Source organism: Gopherus evgoodei, unplaced genomic scaffold (assembly GCF_007399415.2).
Source record: "Gopherus evgoodei ecotype Sinaloan lineage unplaced genomic scaffold, rGopEvg1_v1.p scaffold_50_arrow_ctg1, whole genome shotgun sequence".
In the NCBI taxonomy this organism is placed as follows: domain Eukaryota; kingdom Metazoa; phylum Chordata; order Testudines; family Testudinidae; genus Gopherus; species Gopherus evgoodei.
In genome coordinates this window covers 1-25522 of record NW_022060071.1, presented here as the reverse complement: position 1 = coordinate 25522, position 25522 = coordinate 1, and the positions used below count along the sequence as shown (strand labels likewise).

The 25522-nt window shown below is 43.6% G+C and overlaps 1 protein-coding gene across 1 annotated transcript; it reads right to left on the bottom strand.

Annotated features, from left to right (window-relative positions):
* Nucleotides 1–4797: 4797 nt before the first annotated feature.
* LOC115643054 (olfactory receptor 52M1-like) lies at nucleotides 4798–5751 on the bottom strand. The gene has a single exon (XM_030546872.1). It carries the CDS (start codon nucleotides 5749–5751, stop codon nucleotides 4798–4800), a length of 954 nt encoding a protein of 317 aa, XP_030402732.1.
* Between the last annotated feature and the right edge of the window lie 19771 nt (nucleotides 5752–25522).

The window sequence follows — 25522 nt, the reverse complement described above, 5'->3', positions numbered from 1 at the left end:
GGCCATTGTCAGTCAATGGGGTTGTTTTTGCTGGGGGTCTGCAGGGATCAGTTCTAGGCCTGAGGCTATTCAATATTTTCATTAATGATATGGGAGCAAATAGAAAATTACTGCAGATAAAATTGGTGGCCAACCCAAAGATGGGCAGAGTGGTTACAATGATGAGGTGAGGGCAGGCACATTGATTGATCTGGTGTGTTTGGTGAGTAGGGCCCATGCAAACAAAATGTTTTAATACAATCAGAGATGCAAACTTACCATCTCAGAAGAGGGAATGCAGGCCTGACCCATAGACTAGACCACTGTATTATGGAATTCAGAGGTCCTGAAAAGGATTTAGGAGTCACTGTGGATGACTAGCTCATTGTGAGTTCCTAGTGCAATGCTGTGGCCAAAAGGGCTCATGCAGTCCTTGGATGCAAAAAGAGGTGAGTGGCGAGTTGGAGCCGGGGCAAGATTTTACCTCTGCACCTGGCATTGGTGAAACCAATGATGGGTAGTCCTGGGGGCTAGATTTCAAAAGGGATGCAGAAAAATTGGAGAGGGTGTAGGAAAGAGCCACAAAAATGTTTGGAGGTTGGAGAAAATGCCGGACAGTGAGAGAGAGACTGAAAGAAATGCATGTATTTGTCTTAAATAGTAACAATGGGCTCTTAAATCAGGAGGAGAAAGGCAGAACAAGGCCTCGTGGGTAGAAGCTAAACACCAGACATATTTCAGCTGGAAATAAGGACCAATGTTTAGCATTCAGGATAATTAAGCATTGGAACAAACTGCCAAGAGAATTGGTGGACTCTCCAATTCCACATGTCTACAGATCAGGACAGGATGCTTTCCTGGAAGATCTTCTTGAGGGCTTCTCAACACATAACAAGCCACAGCAACACTGCTATAGTGCTTCAGTGTACTAATAGCTAGGTCAATGTATAGAAAAGATGTAGGGAAACTGGATCCAGTAACAAGTGACAAAGTTGTTCCAAGGGATGGTATACAACCCATAGGCGAAAGCTGAAAGACACATTTAGTTTGGAAAAGTGGAGATTAAGGAGGGTCATGATAACGGTCCTCAAAGACTTCCATAAAAAAGGTGGTATAGAGTTGTTCTCTCTTGCCAGAAGGGGCAGGACAAGAGGCAATGGGTTTAAACTACAGCAGAGTAGATTTAGATGAAATCTCAGGGAAAACTTCCCAACTGTATGAACTGTAGGACAATGGAACAGAAAAACTCAGAAGGTTGTGGAAGCGTCTTTGCTGGAAGTTTGCAGAATGAGGCAGGACAGTCATCTGTCTGGGGAAGGTTTAGACCTAACACATCCTGTTTCTTGGCACAGAGTTAGACTAGCTAATCATTTGGTCCCTTCTGACCCTGGGGCTCTATGATTCTACATTGTAAAATCCTACTGTAGACCAGGCCTTAGTGACAAACAAGTCAAGAGGCTTAATATAGGGGTAACTGGGTGAAATTCAATGGCCTGTATTATATAGGAGGTCAGACTGGATGATCTAATGGTCCCTTCTCACCTTAAACTCTATGAATCTATTGATAAAGAAAGCAGATGAGGCATTTCTATTTGCTGTGACAATTCAATTCCTTTTAAAATCTGAACAAGTGACACTGATAAAAGGTAATTGTTCACATAATCCACAATTGGCCTGTGTGACTCCTTGCCACAGACATTATTGGACATTATCAGCCAGAGCCCTGAAATGCAAGAGGAGGAGGTGACAGTTGTCATAAACAGATAGCTAAGGGTTAATGTTCTTTTACCTGGAAAGGAGTAACCTGAAACACCTGACCAGAGGACCAATCAGGAAACAAGACTTTTTAAAATCTGGGTGGAGGGAAGTTGTGTCTGAGTTCTTTGTTTTTGTGTTCTGCCTGTACTCTCTCTCGGCTATGAGAGGGTTTCTGTCTCCTGCTTTTCTAATCTTCTGTTTCCAAGTTGTAAGTACAAAGATAGGAAGACCATAGGTTTTTTTTTTTTTTTTGTATTTATATGTGTGTAGTTGCTGGAATGTGTTAAATTGGTATTCATTGTGGATAAGGCTGTTTATTCATATTTCTTTTAAGCAATTGACCCTGTATTTGTCACCTTAATACAGAGAGACCATTTTTATGTATTTTTCTTTCTTTTTACATAAAGCTTTCTTTTTAAAACCTGTTGGAGTTTTTTTTTAGTGGGGAACTCCAGGGAATTGAGTCTGTGCTCACCAGGGAATTGGTGGGAGGAAGAAGTCAGGGGGATATCTGTGTGTGTTAGATTTACTAGCCTGACTTTGCATACCCTCTGGGTGAAGAGGGAAGTGCTTGTGTTTCTAGGACTGGAAATAGGAGAGGGTGGAGTCCCTCTATTTAGATTCACGGAGCTTGCTTCTGTGTATTTCTCCAAGAACCCAGGGAAGGGAGAAGGGAAGGGAAATGGTTTATTCCCCTTTGTTGTGAGACTCAAGGAATTTGGGTCTTGGGGTCCCCAGGGAAGGTTTTTGGGGGGACCAGAGTGCCCCAAAACACTCTAATTTTTTGGGTGGTGGCAGCTTTACCAGGTCCAAGCTGGTAACTAAGCTTGGAGATTTTCATGCTAACACCCATATTTTGGACGCTAAGGTCCAAATCTGGGAATATGTTATGACAACAGTCTCCGTACATTAACACACAGCTGGCTCTTAAAGTCTTTACTCATTTTTTGTTCCCAGGGGAGTTTTGCCTCAGTGGAGCCTGAGCAAACTATGAGCCAGGGCCCTAGAATTCAGCCTTTGTATTATACATCTACTAATACCTTTCTCCTGGAGGATCCACTGGGCCGCTGGAAAACATTCATTCACCTTGGGCTGGAAGCCATCAGCTGGGGCGGACAGGTGTGCACAGAAAATACTGGAGTAAACTCATCCACTGTGGCAAGGGCCCTGGGATGTTTAATGGCTGTGCAGGGCAGAAAGTACCACAGACTTACTGTCTATCCCAGCACGCCCACGTTGCACTACGTTTGTCGAGGGGTTGAGCTCCTCAGCAAGAGATGGTACCTGTGAATTCTGAGATGGAAGTGTCCTTCTTGGAAATCCCCCTCAGGTAGCCATGACCTACAGCTCTCTCAGCCCAGCATCTGCAGCAGCGTCCTACGTCGAGAGCCGACACGGTTGCGTGCCCCATTTATAATAGCTTTGTGCAATCCCAGTGGGATTCACTCAGCCTCTAGGGGAGATGCAGCATCTGGATCCAAACAGGCTGGAGACCAACAGGTCTGTGCTTTTGTGCTATTTATGCAGCTTTAGGAGTAAATAGTAATAAAGGGACCTTCCCAAAGGGAGATGAGAACTCTTGGGCTCTGTGCTGAGTCAGAGAGCAATAGGCTGCTCTGTGTATTTGTATATATGTAAAAATTATGGTTGATTAGAAAGAAAAACTAGGGCTTAGTCCTCGATCTCCATAGGGTCTGATACCCTGTCAATACCCAGGATGGAGGGGTAGATAAAAGACAGATAGATCTGGAGACAGATGCTTGTGGGGAGCACCTGGGTTTTAAGCACTGTTATGAGACTGAACACATTCTCCTGTCTGAGTTGAACAGGAGGACATTTCCTCCTATATTCAAGTGACTAACACTCTGTAGCTGGCAAACATGGATTGACCTAATCTGTAGCTAAAGGCAATGACGGGTGGTGGGACCTAGGCCCCTACTTATGTGGATTATTGTGTTTATTATTTATGATCATTATTTGTGTTGTGGAAGCCTCCAGAGGCTCCGCTGCAGTTCAGGGCCTGTTGTGCTGGGCCTTCGCGCAGACAGGAGAAACAGCTCCTATGTGACATCATTGATAGGAACTGTGACTCTATAGACCATTGTTGCAACCAGGGTCCCATAGTTACCCAAAGCTTGTACAAATGAGGTGTCTGTGGAAAGGTTGTAATTTGCTGGTTAGGATTGTGCTGTCTGTAACTGTGTATCCTGTTTGTATTTGAAGTTATGAATATTGGCTATGTACTTGTATCCCAATGTGTTTCATTCTGAGTAACATGAGTGAAGCATTTAGTCAGCTTCTTGAGAAAGGACTATTCTGGATAAGTGCTCAGTCAAGAAACACTTAACTGACATTGGTCCTTGGGAGACTCCCATCCACATCTGAGGAGTCTTTCTGGGAACATTCAAGGTAGCATGTGAGCAATGGCTCTCTGCCTGCAAACTGAGTCATGCATGGACATGTGACTTACCCATGTGACTCCAAACTCCATACTGCTGTTGTGATTTTCCACAGTAAGAACACAGGTGTCCTTCCATCTGACAGAGGATATAAAAGGCTCTTAAAACCCCTCAATTTTGTCTTCTATCCTGCTTCTGACCTCTGGAGGAACTTTACTACAAAGTGATGCTCTAAACAAAGGACTGAACAACCCATCCAAGCTGGGATGTTTGTACTCCAGAGACTTGATTGGTTTAAATCAGCAGTAATCCCATCAAGCCTGAAACAAGCCTGAACTAAAAACTTCACAATTGTTAGAGGGTAGCCGTGTTAGTCTGGATCTGTAAAAGCAGCAAAGAATCCTGTGGCACCTTATAGACTAACAGACGTTTTGGAGCATGAGCTTTCGTGGGTGAATACCCACTTCCTCAGATGCATGAGACATGCATCTGAGGAAGTGGGTGTTCACCCACGAAAGCTCATGCTCCAAAACGTCTGTTAGTCTATAAGGTGCCACAGGATTCTTTGCTGCTTTCACAATTGTTGTGTGTATTTGTTACCGTTTAACCTGTTTTAATTCTAATCTATATTTCTTTCTTTTTATGATTAAACCTTTAGATATTAGATATTAGTCCCTTTATGACTAAACAGCCGCAGCAGCCTGTCCCGGATCTGTTTGGTCCTCACCCCATAGATAATGGGGTTTAGCATGGGGGGCATCAGAAGGTAAATGCTGGCAATGAGAACGTGGAAATGAGAGGCCATATTCTTGCCAAACTGGTGCGTGAGGGCGGAGAAGAGACATGGGATGTAGAAGGCTAAGATGGCACAGAGGTGGGAGCCGCAGGTCCCAAAAGTCTTGAGCCGAGCGTCCTTTGTGGGCAGGCTGAAGATGGCCCTGAGGATCTGGGTATAGGACACAGCAATAACAAATGGATCCAGACCAAATACACAGAATACCACAGAGAGGCTGTAGTAATTACTGACATGGATTTCAGCACAGGCCAGCTTCACCACGGCCATATGTTGGCAGTAAAAGTGGGGTATGATGTTGGTTCTGCAATATGGCCACTGCCTTGCCACTAGAATATAGGGGAGCACGAGAATGGTGCTATGCAGCACCACAGCCAGGCCGATCTTGGCCACCATGGAGTTTGTCAGGATGATTGAATGTCTCAGGGGATCACAGATGGCCATATAGTGATCAAAAGCCATGGCCATGAAGATCCCAGACTCTGTTACTAAGAAGCAGTGAAGGAAGTACATCTGGGTGAGACAGGCACTGAAATCGATCTCCCTGGAATTGAACCAGAAGATGCTCAGTGTTTTAGGCAGGATGGACGTGGACATGACCAGGTCAGTGACAGCCAGCATGCAGAGGAAATAGTACATGGGCGCATGGAGGCTCGGCTCCATCTTCACAATGAACAGGATGGTGAAGTTCCCCAAGATGGCTATGGCGTACATGGTGCAGAAGGGGATGGAGATCCAGACATGGGCTGCCTCCAGGCCAGGAATGCCCAGCAGGATGAAGGTAGAGGGGTTGGTGAAGTCAGTTGTGTTGGAATCTGACATGGAATAGGGGAGAAGGTGTCCAACTCTGAGGCGGAACGGTGTCTCCTGGATGTACCGTATGTTTCCCTCACTTCTTTTATGCGCCCAGGGTCTAGAGTGACGTTTGCAGTAGAAATGCCTGGATGGAGAGACAATATTATATTGCACACTACATGAACCGGGGGAGCTGTTCTCATGAGTGAAGCAGATTGGTCGCTCTTCACACAAATAAAAATGATATTTTTTTTTATTCTGTGAAATAAACTATGAACTTACCGTGCTAATAGTAACTTTCTACTTTATGATGCTCCATACATCAATAATTCCCACACATTGTGGTGAGGGAAACCTTAATAGGCAGCAGCAGTAAATAGAAGTGTGGATACTTGCTTCATCTGTATGAAGTGCAAGCTGGTCTCCATATTGGAAGAGAAGGTTAAAGGACTAGTGAAACCTGCATTGCATCAGAGAACATGAAGATTTTCTGAATAGAAGTCAATGTTTCATTCTGGAAGAAAAACATGCCGAAGAATCAGAGAGTACACTGCTGAATGGGGAAGAATATTGGCAGCATGTGATTTCCAGAAGAAGAAAGAGGAGAACCTATGTACCCGCAATGCAGATAGAGATGCAAAACCGTTTTCAGGCTCTCTGCACAGATACTACTCTGGAGAAGGACTTGGAAGAGCCCTGTGAGGGAAGGGATCCGAAGGAGACCCCATTGGCTGAAAGGCATGGGCTACATTTCCCTAGGGATGGGAGTTCCATGACCAGCACTCCCAAAGAGAGGAAACAGGTGGTGGTGGTCGTGGACTCCATCCTAGGGGGGACGGAGTCATCCAACTGCTGACCAGACAGAGAGATTCGCTAAGTATGCTGCTTGCCTGGAGCTAGAATCCAGGATGTGGCGGAGTATCTGCTGAGACTGATCAAGACCTTGGACTGCTACCCCTTCCTACTTCTCCACGTGGGCACCAGTGATACTGCCAAGAATGTCCTTTAGTGGGTCACTGCAGACTACATGGCTCTGGGAAGAAGGAAAAAGGAGTTTCAGGCACAAGTTGTGTTTTCGTCCATCCTCCCTGTGCGGGGAAAAGGCCCACGTAGGGATTGTCGAACTATAGATATGAGTGCATGGTTTCCCAGGTGATGTCGGAGAGAGGATTTCGCCAGGGGACGGTGACCTAAGCCCAGAAGTAAGTGAGGAAGTGGGATACCGAGAGGAAATACAAGGAGGAGGGTACAAGACAGGAAGCCTCCTATTCATGCTGGGAAAGTAGGGGAATCAGCTAGTTACTTTAGGTGCACGTACTCAAATTCAAGAAGCCTGGGAAAAAAGCAGGAAGAGTTGGAATTCCTGGCACAGTCAAGGTACTATGATGTGATTGGAATAACAGAAATTTGGTGGGGCAGTTCATGTGACTGGAGTACTGTCATGGGTAGGTATAACTGTTCAGGAAGGACAAGTGGAGGAGGAAAGGTGGAGGAATTGCATTGTATGTAAGACAGTGGTATGCTTGCTTGGAGCTCCAGTATGAAACTGGAGAAAATCCTGCTGAGAGTCTTTGTGTTAAATTTAGAGGTGAGAGCAACAAGGGTGATGTTGTGGTGGGCGTGTACTATGGACCACCAGATCAGAAGGATGAAGTAAATAAGGCTTTCTTCAGACCACTAACTGAAGTCTCCAGATCACAGGCCCTGGTTCTCATGGGAGACTTCAATCACTCTGATATCTGTTGGGAGAGCAATACAGTAGTTCTCAGACAATCATGGAGAGTATTTGGAGAGTGTTGGGGACAACGTCCTGGCACAAGTGCTGGAGGAGCTGACTAGGGGGTGTGCTCCACTTCACCTGCTGCTCTCAGACAGGGAAAAATTGGTAGGGGAATTAGAAGTGGGTGGCAACCTAGGCAGCAGTGACCTATGGCCAAACCGGACTGAATACCCCTGATCCTGTCTGATTTCAGAAGGTAAACCATCCGGGGCCTGGCTAGTACTTGGATGGGTGACCACGTGGGAATCCTAGATGCTATAAACAAGGGAGGAGGGATAGCTCAGTGGTTTGAGCATTTGCCTACTAAAGCCAGGGTGATGAGTTCAGCCCTTGAGGGGGCCATTTAGGGCAGTGAGGTAAAAATCTGTCTGGGTCTTGGTCCTGCTTTGACCAGGGGGTTGGACTAGATACCTCCTGAGGTCTCTTCCAACCCTGATATTCTATGGTTGTTCCGTAATGTAATGAAAGCCAGGCTACAGAGCCCATGCTGTAGGGAATTCTCCATTCAGTGGCATGCTCAAAATCTGAGAGTGGAAAAAAAACCCCAATCTTTGCCAAGACATGTGCCTAGGGGAAACATCCCAGCTAGAACATACCTCAGGGAAAGGATCTGGGTGTTATTGATAGGAGTTCAAGAGAAACACCTGCTTATTCTCAGCTGTGGCCAAAACAATGAAAAATGTTTGGAAAGGATGGACAATAACCTGCTCTGGAGATGCACTCAGTTTGGTCACCCAGTCTCTATAAAGGATACAGCAGACAAAGTGGGTTTCCAAGACAGGCTCTGAGGATGGGAGAAGCTGCCATATGCAGAGAGACTGAAAAGTCTTGGACTGTTTAATTTAGAGAAGAGACAAATCAGGGGGAATATGAAAAAGGGAGGAAAATAAAGAATGCATGGAACAAAAAGAGAACTGTTCCCAACCCGTAATATTTATAGACATGTAGTGCTTCAAGAGGGCTATTTCCCTAAAGCTGAAACAAATTATCAGGAAAACTAATTGGGAGTAAAAATGTATACAGCAAATTGGGAATGAAAATTGGGAATTCTTTAAGAAGAGTTTATTGGATAGCTAAAAATCCACAATTCCGTAGTCAAGAAAGTGTACATCTTTGGCTAACTACACAGTTCAAAGGCGAAGGGAAGGCAGCAATAATAGGGGAGGGGAGAAGCAATATATAACACATGAAAAAAAAGGGAAAACAGAGAGCCGACAATACACATTGAAAGTTTTTAAAATTCATAAGGGACATTAAAGGCATTAGGGAAAAATCAATGCTTGGCAGAGCTAAGGATCACAAAAAGGAAAAGGAAACTTATTAATGTTCCAGAAAAGAGAAATGTCTTGAAGAAATAATTTTGTTTTGCATTTGGGAAGAAGCAGCATGAGGTACTCATATCACAAGAGGATGAAATACTTTCCAGTCCATTAGCAGTCAAGAAGGGTGTTAAACAGCATTTCCAGTAGAACCTCAGCGTTATGAACACCACAATTACCAAGTGACCAATGAACCACATATCTCCTTCTAAACCAGAAGAACACAATGGGGGTGTTTAGGGGGGAGAGAATACAGGACATTTATGTGTTAAATCTAAACTATTAAAAAATAAAGGGAAATTTGAAGAAAAAAAAAGAGTGGAAAACTTGTATGGGATTAGTAACAATATGCTTCATGGAAAACTGGTCTTGTCAAATCAGCCTGATTTCATCCTTTAATGGGAGCATGTTTGTTTGTTTAATGAAAGTACACAGGTGCAATAAACTTCAGTATCTCTGAGGTATTTGGTTTAGTAGGTGAACACATTCAGATTAAAAATCGGAACATTGTACAATATCAGTAGAGCAAGCTGGCTGACTGACAGATCTCAGAAAGCCCTTGTCAATGGGTCATTGCCAGCCAATAGAAGTGTTTCTAGTGGGGTTGTGCAGAGATCAGTTCTAGGCCTGATGCGATTCAATATTTTCATCAATGATCTGGAAGCAAATAGAAAATCGGTGGAGATAAAATTTATGGACGACCCAAAGATGGTCAGAGTGGCTAAATTCATGGTGGTGAAGGCCACAAATGGCTATTAGCCAGGATGGGTAAGGAATGGTGTCCCTAGCCTCTGTTTATCAGAGAGTGGAGATGGATGGCAGGAGAGTCATCACTTGATCATTGCCTGTTAGGTTCACTCCCTCTGGGGCACCTGACATTGGCCACTCTTGGTAAACAGATACTGGGCTAGATGGACCTTTGGTCTGACCCGGTACAGCTGTTCTTATGTTCTTAATAAGGCGGCTGGGGCAGGCACACCGATTGATCTGAAGAATTTGGTGAGCTGGTCATGCAAACAAGATGTTTTAATACACTGATTTGCAAAGTGATCCTCTTGGAACAGGGAATGCAGACCCGACCCACAGACTAGGGCACTGTATTATGGAACACAACAGCAAAGAAAATAAACAACGCTTGGGCGAGGTGTCAAACAATCCTCCGCAGCCATTGTCCAGCAAGGGAGCTACAATTCAATGACTCACCTGCATAAGGCCGCACCATGAGAATTGTGCAGCCTTGACTGGACTTGTGTTCTACAAGCACATGGACTGAGGGTATAAACCAGGACCCAAGACCCTAAGCATTTGCCTTTCCCCTGCCCCCACCTATGCTGCAAGCAATCATGGAATTCAAAAGTCTGAAGACACCAAAAGAGCCTGGCCCAGGCTCAAGGGTAGAAACTGTGTACTATAGATTGGGGTGAGAAAAACTGCTTAATCTAGATGTTGCCCATTCCAATAGAGTTGAGAGTTTAGACTGCATGCTTATCTTTTTATATCTGTGCCTTTCTCTTATAGTCTCTTAAGATCTAGCTTTTGTAGCCAATTAACTTATTCTTTTTTCTGTTTATCTTTACCAGTGAATTTGCCTGAAGTGTTTTTACAAAGGCTAGTGTATATCCACTTTCCATTCCTGAAGTGGGGAACCAATTAACAAAGATGATAGATTCCTGAGGTAGAGTGCTGGGGAAGCTGGGGGGATTTCGCTGGTGCCTTTATCTGTGTGATTCATGATTGGCTCTGAGAGCATTAATGCAATCCACCTAGGTGTGGGGCTCCACATGTGGTTGTGCTGAGTGTTAGCAGTGCCTGGAGGGGTTTGCTGCTTGTCACTAACAAAGCTTTGTAAGAGACAGCCCAGTCTGGAGAGTTCAGGGGGCACTACGCTCCCACACTCCCAGGCTACACCCAGATGACCCTGTCATAAGGAGATTGAAGGGGGACGTGACAGCTATCTGCAGATACTTGAAAGGCTACCATAAAAAAATGGAGAAAAGATGTTCCCTTTTGCCACAGAGTTCAGGAGAAGATGCAATATGAAATCTCAGGAAAAACTTCCTAACTGTAAGAAAAAGAGGACAATGGAACAGATGCCATGTGAGGTCATGGAAGCTCCTTCACTGGAGATTTTTCAGAGGAGGCTGGATAGTCACCCGTCATCTGTCTGGGATGGTTTAGACACACCAATTCCTGTATTTTGGAAAGGGTTAGACTAGACTATTGTGGTTCCTTCTCACTGTGTGGCTCAAAATTCTATGAGGTAAAATCCTGCAGAAGACCAGGCTTTAGTCACACAAATTATAGAGCTCAATACAGGAGTAACTGGGTGACATTTAATAGCCAGTGTTCTACAGATCAGACTGGAAGATGTAATGGTTCATTCTGATCTTAAGCCCCATGAATCCATTGAAAAAGAAAGTTGATCAGATATGTATTTTTACTGTCTCTCACAACACTTGAACAAGGGAAAATTTTATTACACTGGAAGTCTGAACATATAACACTGATAAAAGGAAGGTTTTTTTACCTAATCCCTACTTGGCTTGAGGAACTCCTGCCATATAAATTATTGGAACACAGAGCTTAGCTGAATGGGGCTCAGAAATGGATGGGCCTTTTTGGTGGTACCACCATTAGTTAAGGTGGTCTGATACCTTCAGCTAGAAGCACTCATTTTCAGTTGCTTATAACTTTGCCAAACTTTTAACATTTGGGGTGAAATTCCCCATGAGGGATGTCTGCTTCCAGCTGATTTTTTTTTTTTAAAGTTTCAGACATAACAGTTCAGACAACTTCTGGAATGAAGCTAGGAGATAAGCTGTCTTGCCAATGTTTAAAAATTATTATAATTGTTCGAGTTTCTATCAGATAAAAGTCAGGTAACAGCCCCCCCCCCGCCCAATTTAACAGTGAGAGCACTGAAATGCATAGCGGGGGCCTGAGATCTTTACTCACTTCATACTCCAAGGGCAGTTTGCCTGAGTAGGCTCTGAGCAAACTATGTGCTATGGCTTTAAAAATTGGCCTTCTATTGTACACCTACTAACACCTTTCATCCTGAGAGATCCCCTGTGCCACTGAAATGTAGCCACCTCAGGCCTTGAGGCCATCAGCTGGGGGCCATAATAAAGATGGACAGTTTGGCTTATGCCACTTTACAAACTCATCACCTGTGACTTGCAGCCTGGGAGGTTTAATGGATGTGAAGAATGAAAAGGAGCCCAGACTTACTCTCTGTCCCATCACATCCACGTTGCACTGGGTTTGTCGAGCAGGTGATCTCCTCAGAAGAGATGGGTACCTGTGAATCCTGAGAGAAAAGTGTCTTCCCAGAGAATACCCCTCAGGTAGCAGTATCCCACACTTCTCTCATCCCAGCATCTGCAGCAACATCCCATGCTGAGGACTGACACAGGGGTGTGCACCATTTATAATATAGCTCTGTGCAATCCCAGTGGGGTTTACTCAGCCTCTAGGGGCAAAGCAGCATCTGGATGTAAACAGGCTGGAGACTGGAGACACTCTAGCCAATGTTTCTTTTTTTATATCTATGCTTCTGTGCTGTTTATCCAGCTTTAGCACTGAACAGTAATTAAGAGACCTTCCAAAATGGAAATGAGAACTCATGGGCTCTGTGCTGAGTCAGAGAGGAATTGGCTGCTCTGTGCATTTGTGTATATTTAATAACTATAGATGATTAGTAGGAAAACTAGAGATAATGCCTAGACAGCGGACAGACAGACCTGGAGGAAAATGACTAAGGGGAGACATGAACACTTTCTTCAGGCACATGGGGCTGTCTCTAAGTGATCAAAGATCAGTAATTCTTAACAATAACTATCATCATAATGTGAAGTATCTTTCACTGAAGGATCTTCAAAACACTTAGCAAAGGAAAGTCCTTATGAACATATCCCCATTATACAGACAGATAAACTCAGGCCCACGATACGTGACTTGGCCAACGTCATATAGAGAGTGACAAACAGAACCCAGGAGTCCTGGCTTCCCTACCATAACTACAGTCTCTCCATTAGTAACTGTCTGTATGAAAAGAGAGAAATGGGCTTATTTATTGGGTGGGTGTGACAGACTTCTGTGGAGCACAACCAGGAACTTGGGTACCACGGAACCATCTGGCATGCCAATCTGGGCCCTCTCTCACACTGTGTGCCTGTGACAAGCTGCAATCCTCTCCAGGTCTTGCACTTACTCAGCCATACACAAACAGGAACAGACCCAGTTGCAGTTACGTGAATGCTTTCACCAGCCAAGCATGAACCCACAATAGAACGATGCCAGCCAATTCCCCGGAACTCCCCAGCCTAGGACTCTGGAGATGTATCATCTTGCTGTGATCGGAAGCCTGACCTGTGTAAGCTCTTGAAGGGGTCAACAAACATGTGGACAAGGGGGATCCAGTGGACATAGTATACTTAGATTTCCAGAAAGCCTTTGACAAGGTCCCTCACCAAAGGCTCTTATGTAAATTAAGCTGTCATGGGATAAAAGGGAAGGTCCTTTCATGGACTGAGAAGTGGCTAAAAGACAGGAAACAAAGGGTAGGAATTAATGGTAAATTCTTAGAATGGAGAGGGGTAACTAGTGGTGTTCCCCAAGGGTCAGTCCTCGGACCAATCCTATTCAATTTATTCATAAATGATCTGGAGAAAAGGGTAAACAGTGAGGTGGCCAAGTTTGCAGATGATACTAAACTACTCAAGATAGTTAAGACCAAAGCAGATTGTGAAGAACTTCAAAAAGATCTCACAAAACTAAGTGATTGGGCAACAAAATGGCAAATGAACTTTCATATGGCTAAATGTAAAGTAATGCACATTGGAAAAAATAACCCCAACTATACATACAATATGATGGGGACTAATTTAGCCACAACGAGTCAGGAAAAAGATCTTAGCCTCATCTTGGATAGTTCTCTGAACATGTCCACGCAGTGTGCTGAGAAGGTCAAAAAAGCAAACAGGATGTTAGGAATTATTAAAAAGGGGATAGAGAATAAGACTGAGAATAAATTGTTGCCCTTAAATAAATCCATGGTACGCCCACATCTCGAATACTATGTACAGATGTGGTCTCCTCACCTCAAAAAAGATATTCTAGCACTAGAAAAGGTTCAGAAAAGGGCAACTAAAATGATTAGGGGTTTGGAGATGGTCCCATAGGAGGAAAGATTAAAGAGGCTAGGTCTCTTCAGCTTGGAAAAGAGGAGACTAAGGGGGGGATATGATGGAGGTATATAAAATCATGAGTGATGTGGAGAACATGGATAAGAATAAGTTATTTACTTATTCTCATAATACAAGAACTAGGGGCTACCAAATGAAATTAATAGGTAGCAGGTTTAAAACAAATAAAAGGAAGTTCTTCTTCACACAGCGCACAGTCAACTTGTGGAACTCCTTACCTGAGGAGGTTGTGAAGAATGGGACTGTGACGTTATTGATATAAACTGGGACCATATAGAACATGGGTTTCAACCAAGGTCCTGTAGTGGCATCAAATCCTATGTAAAGGGGGTCATATAAGGTGTCTAAGAACAAGTTATGAGTTACTGGTTATGATTATGCTGTCTGTATCTCTGTATCATTTTGTAATTGAAGTTATAAGCATTGGCTGTATACTCTCTGTATTTCAAATTGGTGCCGCAGTTCTGGGAAACACCCCAGAAAAGTTGGTGTTAGCTCTGCTTAGCCTGCTTGATGGCCCATTAAGGACCATCAGCTACACAATTAACCCACTGAGAGGAGGCAGATACACCTTGTAACTCAGCAGGGTGTGCAGGGACTTGCCCATGTGACTCCAGACTCCATTTTGCTGTAATTTTCCAGAGTAAGAACAAAGAGGTTCTTACACCTGGAAGTGCCTATATAAGGCTGATGCCTCATCTCCATCTGGTCTTCAATCCTGCTTCCTACCTCTGGAGGGACTTCACTACAAAGTGAAGCTCTACACAAAGGACTGAATGACCCATCCCAGCTGGGGATGTTCTCCAGAGACTTGATTTGAACCTGCGGTTTACTCCATCACTGCTACAAGCCTGAACTAAGAACTTTGCCATTACTGTATGGAATTGATTCCATTTAACCAATTCTAGCTCTCATCTCTACCTTTTTCCCTTTATGAATAAACCTTTAGATTTTAGATTCTAAAGGATTGGCAACAGCGTGATTTGTGGGTAAGATCTGATATGTATATTGACCTGGGTTGGGACTTGATCCTTTGGGATAGAGAGAACCGTTTTCTTTTACTGGGGTGTTGGTTTTCATAACCATTCATCCCCAGGACGAGTGGCATTGGTGGTGATACTGGGAGACTGGAGTGTCTAAGGAAATTGCTTGTGTGACTTGTGGTTGGCCAGTGAGGTGAAACCGAAGTCCTTTTTGTCTGGCTGGTTTGGTTTGCCTTAGAGGTGGAAGAACCCCAGCCTAGGGCTGTAACTGCCCTGTTTAAGCAATTGGTCCCGAATTGGCACTCTCAGTTGGGTCCCGCCAGAACCACAAATCACACTGCTTGCCAGTCCTTTAGAATCTAAAATCTAAAGGTTTATTCATGCTGAGCGTGCAATCCATGCCATCCTCCAGACCATTAATGAAGATATTGAACAAAATCAGCCCCAGGACTGACCCTTGGGGCACTCTGCTTGATACTGGCTGCCAACTAGACTTGCAACCATTTATCACTATCCATAGAGCCCAACAATCTAGCCCACTTTCTATCGACCTTATAGTCCATTCATCCAGCCCATACTTCTTTAACTTGCAGGCAAGAATACTGTGGGAGACCGCATCAAAATCTTTGCTAAAATCAAGGAATAACATGTCCACTGCTTTCCCCTTATCCAAATAACCTTTGACCTCCACTTCTGACCCTGTTATTCTTTAGTTATTCCCCATATTTAGTTGGATCCCTAATCCAGTTGCTCCTCCTGCAAGGCTAGGGGAAAGGCCTTTAGATGTGGGCAGGCTCCCACCCATCTTCCTCCTGAAATTCACTCTTTCATGTTTTAAATTTCAGGGTAATCTGAAATTGTTTGAAAACTATTTCTTTGAATTTATAGTAATCGAAAGTATCCTCAACAGGTGTTTTATTGATGATATGCAGTTATTTACCAGTTAACTTAGCAACTAAACTGTGCCATGATATTACTCTCCATATGCTTTATGAAAGAATGCTTATGAATATGCTTTCTGTGAAATACCTCTTGTAATATATAATTGAAACAGTTGCTGTGTGCTGAATTTGGTTTTGCTATTTGTATGCATGTATCATTCTTAGATCTGAAGTTAGAAATATGAAGTAATAACTTGTATTACTGATATAGCCGTACCAGATGAGGGCCCTCACTGGTGCATTAGGCATTTGATGGCTACAATTTATGAGGACAACTGTCATCATGCCCTCTCTAAGTCTTCTCTTTTCCAGACTATACAAACCCAGTTCTTTCAATCTTCCCTCATAACTCATGATTTCTAGACCTTTGGTCATTTTTGTTGTTCTTCTCTGGACTTTCTCCAATTTGTCCACATCCTTCCTGAAATGTGGCTCATGGAACTGGACGCAAAACTTCAGTTGAGGCCTAATCAGTGTGGAATAGAGTGGAATAATTACTTCTCATGTCTTCTGTGCAACACTGCTACTAATACATCCCAGAATGATCTTTGCATTTTTTGCAACAGAGTTACACTGTTGACTCATATTTACCTTATGGTCCACTATGACCCCTAGATCCCTTCCCGCAGTGCTCCTTCCTAGGCAGTCATTTCCCATTTTGTGTGTGTGAAACTCATTGTTCCTTCCTAAGTGGAACACTTTGAATTTGTCCTTACTGAATTTCATCCCATTTACTTCAGACCCTTTCTCCATTTTGTCCAGATCATTTTGAATTATAATCTTATCCTCCAAAGCACTTGCAACTTCTTGTCATCCTCAAACTTTATGGATGTACCCTCTATGTCACAATCTAAATGATTGATTAAGATATTGAACAGAACTGGACCCAGAACTGATCCCTGAGGGACTCCCACTCATTATGCCCTTCCAGCAAGACTACTCTTTGGGAACAATTTTCCAATCAGTTATGCATCCACCTTACCGTAGCTCCATCAGCTTGTTTATGAGAATTGGTTTTCATAACCATTAGTCCCCATAACAAGTTGCACTGGTGGTGATAAGGGGAAACTAGAGTGTCTAAGGGAATTGCTTGTGTGACTTCTGGTTAGCCAGTGGGGTAAAACTGAAGTCCTCTCTGTTTGGCTGGTTTGGTGCCTGAATACTGAAGGACCCACATCCTGGGGCTGTGATTGCCCTGCTCTAAGCAATTTGTCCTGAATTGATACTCTCAATAGTGTCCCCCAAGAGCACCCCTTGTTACAAGACAGAATCAAAAGCTTTACTGAAGTCAGGATATACATCTGCTGCTTCCCACCCCATCCACAAGGCTAGTTACCCTGTCAAAGAAAGGTATCTGTCTGGGTTGACATAATTTGTTGCTAACTGTTACTTATTATCTTATTAGCTTCTAGATATTACTTAAGATGAGTGGTCTATAATTCCTCAGGTTGTCCTTATTCCCCTTTTTATGGATTGACATTATCTTTGCTCTTTTCCAGTCTTCTGGAATCTCTTCTGTTTTCTATGACTTTTCAAAGATAATAGCTAATGGCTCAGATATCTCCTCAGTCAGCTCCTTGAGTATTCTAGGATCTATTTCATGATATGTTTATAATGTGTTTTATATCAACTATATCATGTAATATATCAGTGTGCATTCTATGCATGTATCATGTTTCCACCTAAAGTTATGAATATTGACTATGTACCAGTATTTCAAATGTGTTTGCTCCTGGGTAACACATACAAAGTCATTGACATCCAGTTGGATGAGCCATTCAAAGTAATAGACCATTAAGAAACACAACAGGCCTGAGAAAAAGCTTAACTCCACCTCATGGACTTTCCTGTGAATGTTCTAGCCAGGAAATGGGTAGTGGCACCAACTATGACTCATCGAAGCAGGCAAGGGCATGTGACCAGCTCATGTGACACTGGACTTTGTCTTGTCTTCTTGTGCCTGTTCTCTCCCATTAACTGTGCGATAAAAGGGGGAAGTGACATCATCACTTGGCTTGACTACCCCCACAACTCAACACCTGGAAACACCTTAGGAACAAGGACTGAACTGGGGCTTGCTCCCAGTCTGGGTGGACTTTTAGCCTGTGTATGGAAGATTAGTGGGCTGTTTGTATTATCAGGGTGCAACACTGCTTAATTCAAATACTATCGAGCGTATAGAATTTAGATTGCAGTTTTGTTTGTTATTTCTATAACCAACTGTGATCTGTTTGCTATTATTAATAATCACTTAAAATCTATCTTTCTGTACTTAATCTTTTTTATTAGATAGTGTGGCAGAGCTCCAACCTTGTCTCAGTGGATCCCGCACTTCCTGGTGGATTATGATAGCCTCAGTGGCTCACTGCGACCCTCCACATAGCCCTTCTCCCTCTAGAGGCAAGGGTCGCAGGCTACTGAGCCCTTTTCATCATAAGCCAGCAAGGAGGTTGGTGAGAGAACTCCCACAGTCTCTGTTGTTCTTACAGGTTTATTCCTGAGCAGTTTAGCCTCCTGTCCTGACAGGGGCCTGTCATCCCCTCCCAAGAGATGTTCCTGTAGTGGTGGGCTGGGGCTCGCCCTCTACTCCAGGTTCCAGCCCAGGGACCCTACCATTTCCCTGGGCCACTTCCCTACAGTTCTCCTGCTTCTCTCTGTCTCTCTCGATGCCTTCTTTACCCTTACCTTCGGGCCTCCTTTGCAGCATCTTGAGGGTGTCTCCATTACCCAGCTCTTCAGCTACACTTCCTCCCTTCTGGATCTCCTCAGCATGACAGGAGTGAGCCCTTTTATAGTATCAGAGGGACCTTAATGAGAGTCAGGTGGTCACATTAGCTTACCAGTCTCACCTGGCTCTTTGCAGGCTAATTAGAGTCATGTGTCCACCCGAGCCTGGGGCAGCCCCTGCTCTGGTCAGTCAGGGTACAGAAAACTGCTTATCCAGTGGCCAGTATATCTGCCTTCTACTACTCTGCTGTACCTCACTGGCCTGTGTCTATCACTATATGTTACCTAAGAGAGTGTGACATCTATAAGGGAATCCTGCTTAGGAACTGGGGCTGGTGCAGTGTCCTCTCCACTTTCAGGGAGAGGAGGACTGGGTAATAATCTTACACTAGTCAGACTTTGGACCAAGGCAAGATGATATAGCTCTGGGGTCTTAAGCTGGGGAGCTGGGTGGAACTGGCTGGAGCCTCTGTTTATTAGTTCATGAGTGGCTAGTGGCAGCATCCATATAACTACAGCTGGGTGTGTACCTGCCTGTGTATGAGTGTGTAAGAGCAAGACCTGAGATGGTTAGATTGTGGTTACAGCCGAGAAGTCAGGGATGATGGATTCTGTCTGTGATTCTCTGTGTGACTTTCATTAAGTCACATCTTCCTGTATCTCAGTTTACCTATCTGTATAATGGGGAAATGGTCATAGTGACTCTACTTTGCTAGGTGAATTGAAGATTCTTCAATTAAAAATCCTGCACAGGATGATAATAGTTATGGATGAGAATTACTGATCTCTGATACCTTAGTAAAAACCCTGTGTGCCTCCAGAAAGTGTTCGTGTTCCTCTCAGCCATCTCTCTCCAGATCTGGCTGACTACTATCTACCCAGCCATCCTGAGCATTTTCAGGGTATCAGACCCTAAGGAGCTCTAGACATTATCCCTAATTTTCTTCCTAATCAACTACAATTTTAAAATATACACAAATGCACAAGCAGGTAATTCCTCACTGACTCAGCACAGAGCCCAAGAGTTCTCACCTCCCTTGGGGATGGTATCTTAGTTGCTGTTTACTCCGAAAGCTGGATAATTAGCACAGAAGCTTGTCTCCTGCATTCATATGCTGCTCCTCCCCAGAGGCTGAGCAAACCCCACTGGGACTGCACAGAGCTATATTATAAATTATGCACACCCCTGTGTCGGCTCTCGGTGTGGGATGTTATTATAGATGTTGGGTGAGAGAGACGTGGGATACAGCTACCTAAGGGGGATTCCCAGGGAAGACACTTCCATCTCAGAATTCATAGGTACTTGTGACATGCTGAGGAGCTCACCTGCTCAACAAACCGAGTGCAACATGTGTGTGATGGGATAGAGAGTAAGTCTGTGTCCTTTCCGCTCTTTACAACCATTAAACATCCCAGGGCCCTTGCCACAGGTGATGAGTTTACTCCAGTATCACTGGGCAAAATGTCTCTCTTTTCTATGCACCCGTGCCCATCTCAGCTAATGTCCTGAAGCTGCAAGGTGGCTGCATCTCAGTGGCACAGTTGATCCTTCATGGTGAAAGGTGTTAGCAGATGTATAATACAAGGTCAAATTCTGAGGCTGTGACTATTCTTTGGTCAGTAAGAACTGAGTAAAGACCTCAGGAGACAGCTGTGTGTTAATGCATAGAGGGCGTCACCTCCTCCTTTTGCATGTCTGGGCTCTGGCTGTTAATTGGGGAACTATTCCCGGAATTTTATCTTCTGTTATGCATGGAGGTGTTAAGGCTCCTCCCTGGAACTATCATAAGAATTTTTCAAAATGGGCAAGACATCTGTTCTCCTAGTGTAATGTGAGAAGTCGGCAGGACTGTTATTCTGAAAACTTTCAAAAAACAATTCTGCCGAAAGCACACACCCAGCTCAGGAAATTTCAGTCCAAATGCCTAAAATTTGCCAAACTTATGAGCAGCTGAAAGTGAAGTCTTCTTATTAAATGTGTCAGACAGTCTTAACAAAAGGTGGTGCCACCAACGCCACCTAAAATGGTCATTCCATTTGTGAATCCCATGCAGCTAAGCTCTTCACTCCAATAATATCATTGGCAAGGAGTTCCACAGGCCAATGGAACTATAATTATGTTATATTTTCAGATTTTCAATGCAACTGGATGTTCCCTTGTTCATGTGTTATGAGACAGAGTAAATATAAATGCCTGTTCTACTTTCTTTATGTATAGAGATAGGTAGGAAGGGATAGTTAGATCATCCAATCAGACCTTCTCTGTAACACTAGCCCACTAAATTTCACCCAGGCACCTCAGCCAAAGACTTGTGTGTGACTAATGCCAGGTATACATTAAGATTTTACATTACAGAAACATAGAGCCATGGGGATAGAAGGGACCACAAGGGTCAGCTACTCTATCCCTCTGCCAAGATTCAGGATTCATTCTGTCTTAGTCATCGAAGACTGATGGCTGCCCATATGGCTTGTATTCCATCCCTTTGATCATCTTTGTCACTCGCCTTTGGATTCTTTCCAGTTTCTCTACATCCTTTCTACACATTGATGACCATAATTGGACACTCCAGCTGAAGCCAAACCAATGCAGACTAAAGAAATACTACCAGTTACCATGACTTGAATGCTGTGCCTCTGCTAATACAACTTAACCTTGCATTTGCTTTTCTTGAAACATCAAAAAAATCCACCCTACTGGGAGATGTCGCTATGTTAACAATGCCAATGTGGGCATGAGGAGTTAGATGGAATAATTCCTACATCCACCTAGCTACCACCTCTTGGGGAGGTGGATTACCTATGCTGAGGGAAGAAACCCTGCCTTCATTGTAAGTGTCTACACTGAAGTACTCTGGCAGTGCTCCTTTACTGTTCTAAGTGTAGACAAGCTTTCAAGCAGATTTTCCAGAGAAGCATTAAGTCTGGATCTGCCGACATGGGGAGTTGGAGAATCCATCATTTCCCTTCCCAGTGTGTCCCAACAGTTAATCACCATCTGTGCTAAATATTTGGTCATTTTTTCCAGCTGGAATTTGTCTTCAGCCTCCAACCATTGGGTATTGCTCTGCCTTTCTCCGCTAGATTACAGAGCCCATTACAACACATGGTTTCCTCCTTAGGAAAGTATCCACTTTGTCATTTTTTTGAGATGTTAAATAGATGAAATCCTTCAAGTTTCTCCAGCCTCCAATCAGTTTTGTGGCTTTTTTCTTCACTCTCTCCAATTTTTCAACAGTCTTTTATAATGTGGACCCCAGAACTGGATGCATTCTGTTTCACCAATTCCATGAGCAGAGGTAAATTCTCCTGCTCCAACTCATCACTCCCATTTTTATGTATCCCAGGATGACATCAGTCCTTACGGCCACAGCATTGGACAAGGAATTGTTTTTACACAATGATTTCTAAATCCTTTTCAGGTCCTTGCATTACGTAATACAGTGCCCCAGACTTTGGGTTCAGCCTGCATGCCTTGTTCTGAGAAGATAAGTTTGCATTTGACTGTATTAAAACATTATGTTTGAATCGGATGCCCACACCAATTCCCCAGATCAATCAGTATGCCTGACCTGTCCTCATTTTCACCACTTCCAATCTTAGGGCTATCCAGAAACTTTATCTGCACTGATTTTCTATTTCCTTTGAGGACATTCATGAAAATATTGAATAGCATCAGGCCTAGAAACTGATCCCTGCAGACCCCCAGTAGAAAAAGCCCCATTTACTGAATGTGACCCAATGATAACTGCTTTCTGAGATCTGCGAGTTAGCTAGTTTGCAGTCCATTTTAAATGTGCTCTACTGATATTATAGAAAGTTAATTATTTTATCTCAATGTTTTCCCTTAATAATACAAATGCCTTAGAAAAATTAAAGTATCAGAGGGGTAGCCGTGTTAGTCTGGATCTGTAAAAAGCGACGAAGAGTCCTGTGGTACCTTATAGACTAACAGACGTATTGGAGTATAATCTTTTGTGCTTGAATACTCACTTCATCAGACGCTTGGCATGACGAAAGCTCATGCTCCAACACATCTGTTAGTCTATAAGATGCCACAGGACTCTTTGTCACTGTTTACGGAAAAAATGAAGTTTATTGCATTTGCACAGTTCCCTTGATCAGCCAAACATTTACTCTAAAAAAGTATGAAATCATGTTTATCTGACAAAACCGGTTTTGCATAGACCTTGTTATTGACTTGCATTACTTATATTCCAAGAACATTTTTCTTGAACTAATCCCATACCAGCTTTTCCATTTTTTCCTAATCTTTTCAAATATATTTTTTTAATCTTTACCTTATTTTTTTAAGGGTTTACATTTAACACAGGAATTACTCTAAATCTTTTCTAGGATATCTTTGGTTTAATATTATTAATAATCTCCTTGATGTGATCCTTAGTTCTGCCCACCATGGATTTTTCCCTGATGTCTTTAATGACCCATATCAATTTTCATATCTTCCAAATTATATTGCTGGCTAACTATGTTCCCTTTTTCCCATTTGTTATATATAGTGTCCCCTATAATTTCTACCCACTTTGCAACTGAACTGAGTTTTTAGCTTTTAAGCAAAAGTTGTCCACTTTCTTGACTATGGAATTGTGACGTTTTCGCTATCTAATAATTTCTTCTTAAAGAACTCTCAGTTTTCATTCCATTTTTTTGTCTAAATTTTTCCTCCTAATCAGTTTTGCTGATAGTTTCCTCAACTTTGGAGAACTAGAGATTTTGAAGGTCTAAATGTCTATAGATAGTATTGGTTGGGAACTCTTCTCTCTTTTGAATGTAATCAGTTTCATTCTTTATTTCCCTCTCTTCTAACATATGTCCCCTTGTTGGTCTCTTCTCCAAACTAAACAGTCCCAGACTTTTCAGTCTGTCCACATATGGCAGTTTCCCCATTGCTATTGCCTGTCTCGGAAACCCCCTTTATGTTTGCTATATTCTTTATAGAGATCAGGTGACTAATACTGAGCACATATCCAGAGCAGGTCTTGAGAACTCTTCGCCGTTTGTCCTTTTGAATGTAATCAGTTCCATGCTTTCTGCTGTTCTCCTCCTCCTTTTCTTCACTAAACAGTCCCCGACTTTTCAGTCTCTCTGCATATGACAGTATTCCTCATTCTCATAGCCTGTGTTAGAAACTCCTTTCTATCTTCTATATCATTTATAGAGAACGAGTGACCAAACCGATCCTGTTTCAAAGCAGGTTATTCTCCATCCCATTCTTTAGGAAACCAGTCATTGTCTTTGTTTTGCCTACTACTGAGAAGTGAGAGAGAACCAGTATCACACCTGTGTCTCCTGCTGGTGCCAGTTAAGCTTTTCCACACCAGAACGTAAAGGGATTATCGATGCATGAAGCATCATCAAATATGCAATTAGCATTAGTAGGGTCAGTTGTTCATAACTCATCTCTCTGAACAATGAAAAAGTCATTGCTCAGTGTGTAAAAAGGTCCAATCTCGTCACCCATGAGAACAGCCTCCAGCCACAAATTCAGTATTTCATATTAACTGTTGGGGGAAGAATTTGATAGAAGGGTAAGGATCGATTCCAGAGACAGGACCGTTTAGTCTACGGTCACTGTTTATCGCATTAGAGGTGCCTGAAAGCTTGTAAGCCGTACCCCGCGTCCCTCTCCTCTCGAACCCTGAGCAGTTAGCCCCTAGGCATGTTTGCATTTCCCCTTTACTGTCAGCAATAGCCCTCCTCTACACCTAGAGGGCAGTTCTGGTCTTGGTCCTGGCCCAGTAGCTAGTCCTTAATTGTCCTGCTAAATTCTTCACCCCTATTTATATTTACCTCTGTCATGACCTTTGTTGCCATACAAGGAGCTGTACTGAGTATTTGAGTCTGGTAGATTTGGCAGGTTTCTCGTGTGCTTGTGTCACGGGACTTTCCGTGTTTGTGTCTGTCAGCCTTTATCAGACAGACTCGAGCATTCAGCTGTTTAACACCTGCAAGGCTGTGGTTTCAGGGCTTCCTTGCATTTCTCTATTGGCACATTACCAGACCAACTCAATGAAGACAAAAGGTGACTGCCCACATTAACACTGTCTCTCCATCCAGGCATTCGTTTTGTGACCATCAACCTAGACTTTGGGCTCTCATGTCAGATTCCAACACAACCAGGTTCAGAAACTCCTCCACCTTCATCCTACTGGGAATTCCTGGCCTGGAGGAAGCCCACATCTGGATCTCCATTCCCTTCTGCACCATGTATGCCATAGCCATCTTGGGGAACTTCACCATCCTGTTCATCGTGAAGACGGAGCCGAGCCTCCATGTTCCCATGTACTATTTCCTCTGCATGCTGGCCATCACCGATCTGGTCCTATCCATGTCCACCCTGCCCAAAATGTTGAGCATTTTCTGGTTCAGTTCCAGGGAGATCAATTTCATTGCCTGCCTCACCCAGATGTACTTCCTTCGCAGCTTCTCTGTGATGGAGTCAGGGATCTTTGTTGCCGTGGCAGTGGATCGCTATGTGGCCATCTGCCATCCCCTGAGACATTCCACCACCATGACAAACCACATGGTGTTCAAGATTGGCCTGACCGTGGTGCTGCGTGGTGCCATTCTGGTACTGCCTTATCCCTTCCTGACAAGGCGGTGGCCATATTGCAGAACCAACATCATCCTGCATACGTACTGTGAGCACATGGCCATGGTGAAGCTGGCCTGCACCGAAACACGTGTTAATGGTTACTATGGTCTCTTTGTGGCATTCTTTGTGCCTAGTCTGGATGTGTTTTTTATTGCCATGTCTTATATTCTGATCCTCAGGGCCATCTTCAGCCCCCCCACAAAGGACGCCCAGCTCAAGACTTTT

Excerpts from the sequence above, each read along its gene's own strand:
- LOC115643054 (XM_030546872.1), bottom strand. The coding sequence starts at position 5,751 with ATGTCAGATTCCAACACAACTGACTTCACCAACCCCTCTACCTTCATC.